Source organism: Octopus bimaculoides, chromosome 11, assembly GCF_046866305.1.
Source record: "Octopus bimaculoides isolate indiv1 chromosome 11, ASM4686630v1, whole genome shotgun sequence".
Lineage (NCBI taxonomy): Eukaryota > Metazoa > Mollusca > Cephalopoda > Octopoda > Octopodidae > Octopus > Octopus bimaculoides.
The window spans coordinates 67,284,009-67,289,008 of NC_142938.1; the positions used below are offsets into that span (position 1 = coordinate 67,284,009).

Here is a 5,000-nt window from a genome sequence, read left to right on the forward strand (position 1 = left end):
GAGAGAGGGGGGGAGACAGAGACAGACAGAGAGAGACACAGGGAGAGGGGGAAGGGGGAAGGGGAAGGGGAAGGGGAAGGGAGAGGGGGGAAGGGGAAGGGAGAGGGGGGACAGACAGACAGAGACAGAGAGAGACAGAGACAGAGAGAGAGAGAGACAGAGAGACAGAGAGACAGAGAGAGAGACAGAGAGACAGAGAGGAGACAGAGAGAGAGAGAGACAGAGAGACACAGAGAGAGATACAGAGAGACACAGAGAGAGAGACACAGAGAGAGAGACAGAGAGAGACAGAGAGACAAAGAGAGACAGAGACTCAGACAGAAAGAGAGAGACAGAGACAGAGAGAGACACAGGGAGAGGGGGGGATAGACAGACAGAGACAGAGAGAGAGAGAGAGAGAGGGGCAAAGAGAGAGAGAGAGAGACAGTATGTAGTAGTGAGCCGAGGAAACAGAAAGAAGACAGAAGAAATGAAATAAAACGGACGAATGAAGAGAAATGGAATTCTTTCTGCTGTAGGAATGAGGTCTGAAATTTTGGGAAAGGGGTTTGTCGATTACATCGACTCTAGTACCCAAATGCTACCTATTTTAGAGGGTAAAAGGCGATTTTTGGTCTCAAAACGTAAAGACGGGATAAAAGCCGTTTAGTATATTGTCCGGCTTGCAAACCATTCTGCAAGCTTGCAAACCATTCTGCAAGCTTGCCGACTTTAAAAAGAAGAAATAAAATAAAAAAGGAACGAGTATGACAGAGATTGAGAGAAAAAGTAAATAAAAAAGCATGATGAGAGAAAGAAAGAAAGAAAGAAAGAAAGAAAGAAAGAAAGAAAGAAAAGGCGATCTTTCGGTACGAGTCCTAAATATCGGCGTTTTCCGTAAAAAGTGTCTTCGGCGATCTTTACCAAAGATCGGCCTTTTCCGTAAAAAAAGTGTTGGAGAGAAACGACGTCATAACAGCGAAAGACATACAGAGAGCGCGATTTATTTTGAAGGGTTTAGAGTTAGGGTTAGGGTTAGGTTTACGGTTAGGGCTTGGGTTTTAGGGTTTGCGTTAGGGAATTCCGTCCCTAACCCTAACCCTAAACACTAACCCTAACCCTGACACTAAAACCCTAACCCTAACACCGTAGTGAAGATCGTGCGGGTGCTACGGAAAAGGCCGATCTTTGGTAAAGATCGCCGAAGACACTTTTTACAGAAAAAGCCGATATTTAGGACTCGTACCGAAAGATCGCCAAAGAAAGAAAGAAAGAAAGAAAGAAAGAAGCAATCAACTAAACATAAATCCTTCTACTAGGGCCTGAAATTTTGGGGGAGGGCATAAGTCGATAACATCGACTCCAGTGCGTAACTGGTACTTATTTTATCGACGCCGAAAGGATAAAAGACAAAGTCGACCTCGGCAGAATTTGAACTCGGAACGTAAGGACGGACGAAATGCCGCTAAGCATCTTTCGCAGCGAGGCGTGCTAAGCATAATGAATTACGATCATACGTCATCCTGCCTTTAGATACCTTTGGCGCATGAACAGACTACTCTCCATTGTTTGCCTGTAAACACAAACGCAAAAAAAAAAAAGCAGTCATGTATCAATATCCACACAATCTGTAATTCCACACATTCCTGAAAAAAGTACAAACACTTAATACCAACGAAGCTGTGCACACACAACACACAAACACAAACACACACACACGCACACACACAAACACACACGCACGCATAAACACACACACACACACGTACACACAAGCACATTATATATATATATATATATATATGTGTGTGTGTGTGTGTGTGTGTGTGTGTGTGTGTGTGTGTGTGTGTGTGTGTGTGTGGAGGCGCAATGGCCCAGTGGTTGGGGCAGCGGACTCGTGGTCATAGGATCGCGGTTTCGATTCCCAGACCGGGTGTTGTGAGTGTTTATTGAGCGAAAACACCTAAAGCTCCACGAGGCTCCGGCAGGGGATGGTGGCGAACCCTGCTGTACTCTTCCACCACAACATTCTCTCACTCTTTCTTCCTGTTTCTGTTGTGCCTGTAATTCAAAGGGTCAGCCTTGTCACACTGTGTCATGCTGAATATCCCCGAGAACTACGTTAAGGGTACACATGTCTGTGGAGTGCTCACCCACTTGCACGTTAATTTCACGAGCAGGCTGTTCCGTTGATCGGATCAACTGGAACCCTCGACGTCGTAAGCGACGGAGTGCCAACAACAACAATATATATATATTCCTCACAATTCCTCGCTCAAAATTCCTGGGAAGACACACCTATCATATTACAAAGTTCGTCAGTTGTTTGGTGACGATCCTCCAAGATCAGTTTATGAATTTTCATGGTGTTTTCATTCGTCCAGGAGGGCGACGGTCGCCCTGAACGAGGTTGGTCCTCAGGCGACAAGGTCGTAACCTTGTGTTTTCCTCATGGCAGCAGTCTTGTAAGTTGTTTGAAGTATGACAACTGGTTTTTCCCCAGCAGAAAACAGAATTTCACGCCGTTTTTCCCAGCAGAAAACAGAATTTCACGGAAGCACGCCGTTCCTTCATTTCAGCCATCACAAAAATCGACGAACAGGGGAGAAGCAGTGCAAAGCAAAGACGCATTACGTGGTAGTACGACATCAGCCGACGACGCCGGTCGGCAGAGTGATGCTTAAGTGCCGCATCAAGTGGCTTCTAACGGCGGAAGTCTGAACTACAACGGGCTAGTCCCTCGAAAAACGTTTCCGTTTACTTTTTGGGACCACCTCGTATATGCATAGACGTTTGCACATGTTCTGACAGTACATTTGCATATAATGTTTTTTTTTTCCTGTATCTACCACTACTTTTTATACTATGCTATTTCAGCTTGGTTACTATTTGTCTTACACCTGTTTTTATTTTTCTTCTTAATGATACTGTCGTGGTTATTGTTCTTGTTCTTGTTACATTCCTTATTATCCTCGCTGTTATCCCAAACGTCGTTATTATCAGTGTTTTCAGCATTCACATCGGTATTTACATTAAGTATGCTAATACCGATATTATTACTTATATTAGGATTATCTTAACTACTTCGATTATGCCTTCCACCACTATTGTTATCCTTATTTGTGGGACCTCCGTTATCTAGGACCATCTTTTTAGTATTCGTTATTACTTGGTTCAGCTTCCTACCATTAAGTCTATGAATATGGTATTCCAAGTAATGTGATGATGTGTAGGACATTTTAACCATATGTCTATTAAAACTTTTTATATTGCGTACAAGATTTAAGAAAATATCTATCCAATGCGGAGAAAAATTCTCTAATTATTTTTGATGATACATACACCAGATTTTATCGCAATACTCTACCTTTATTAGAATTAGTATTCGATAATTGCTATAGTGTACGATAGAGTCATGAGAATGAGAATTCAAACTAGATTTTTTATTGACATATTAAATCATCCTTATTTTTATCATCAGTTTTATTTTCAGTAACGTTTTGTTCTCTACTATGCAAATACAAATTTAAACCTTTCTTTTCCGTAAATTCAACGCTACCATCTGCATTTAATCTATGTTCACCATACGTCCTACCTCTATATATATATTTTTTTTTATTACCTATTCTGAAGTATATACTTAACTTTTTTCGCTATACCCTGCACTAGTTAATGCTGCCTGCAGGGGAGTTGAATATTACTTCGTTCGCAGAAACCTTGAAATTGTATTGGATACAATATTTACAAATTTGTTTATAATTCAGTGTGGATGATTTGATGCTTTTGTTGACAAACATTAGATTTTCAATAAGTTTATGTATGGTGCGTATAAGCCAGTTTTTAAATTACAACAATATCTTCTGACGTACGTAATGTGCATCTAGGAGCGATGACTAAACGCTTGAAAACTGAGGTCACAAGGGTAATTAAAGAACTGTAGAGAATGATATTTGGTCCGAGATATTTAAAGACCTTTTATGGTGTTATTATTTATAATTTTCTCCTATATTTTCTTTTTTTTTTTCTGTTTTCAGTTTTAAAATTTCCAAAACACGTAAAACAGTTTATAAATACTTACGTTTTCTTCACTATTGTTTTAGGAATCTTCTTTAATATAGGAAAAGAATGGAAGGATTTGAAAAAATTTACTATTTCAACACTGCGGGATTTAGGAATGGGTAAGGAAAAGCTAGAAGAACAGATATACATGGAAACCCAGACCTTAGCCGATGCTTTTCAATCTCACAATGGTAAACCATTTTCCTTGAAAGACCCACTGGCACACTACTCTTTGAGTATTGTATATTATATAACATTTGGTGAAAGGTTAGTAGAAGTCAACACAAACAGTATGTATTTATTATGCCTGTATTGTATATTAACATATGTGTGTATATATATATATATAAAAGAATGAGACCTTGATATTAGAAATAGAAGATTATATGTGTGTGTGTGGGGGGGGGGGGGAATTGATGGCTTCTCGTCAGCTGCGATGAGAATTCAGCTTTTTAAGCAATTGAATTACCGACGCATGGAACTAGTGTATAGGTGGCTGAATATCCATTCACATATGGGTAATCAACGTAACTCTCGATTTCATGTCTTCTCTAGAATAACTATTGCTTAACCATTCTCTTACACTGTCTCCGATGAAAGGATATATGAAATATCCCGAAAACAGCTGTAAAACCATCTCTTTATAAATGTTCTGAAATCTTTCACAGCCTTGTATTTTTATCTCATTCTGTTAACTTTATACACATACACACACACACACACACACACACACACACACACACACACACATATATATATATATATATATATATATATATATATATATATATATATACAGCGTGCGTAAGGTATTTGAGGACATACGTTAATTGTACTATAACAATATATTTATCAATCTAATATTTTATATATTTCAGAATTATCAATGGCAGACCCTATAATTACACAAGAAATGAAGATGCATGCAGTCATCGTGGTTATAAAGGCTGAACATAGCAATT

General features: G+C 39.3%; 1 protein-coding gene across 1 annotated transcript in view; it reads left to right on the forward strand.

Moving 5' to 3' along the window:
* LOC106870256 (cytochrome P450 2J4) overlaps window positions 1–5,000 on the forward strand; it is a 16,177-nt gene that overhangs the window by 4,221 nt on the left and 6,956 nt on the right. The window contains exon 2 of the mRNA XM_089360236.1: window positions 4,080–4,305. Coding sequence (XP_089216362.1) covers window positions 4,080–4,305 — 226 coding nt within the window. The remainder of the gene's footprint in view (window positions 1–4,079; window positions 4,306–5,000) is intronic.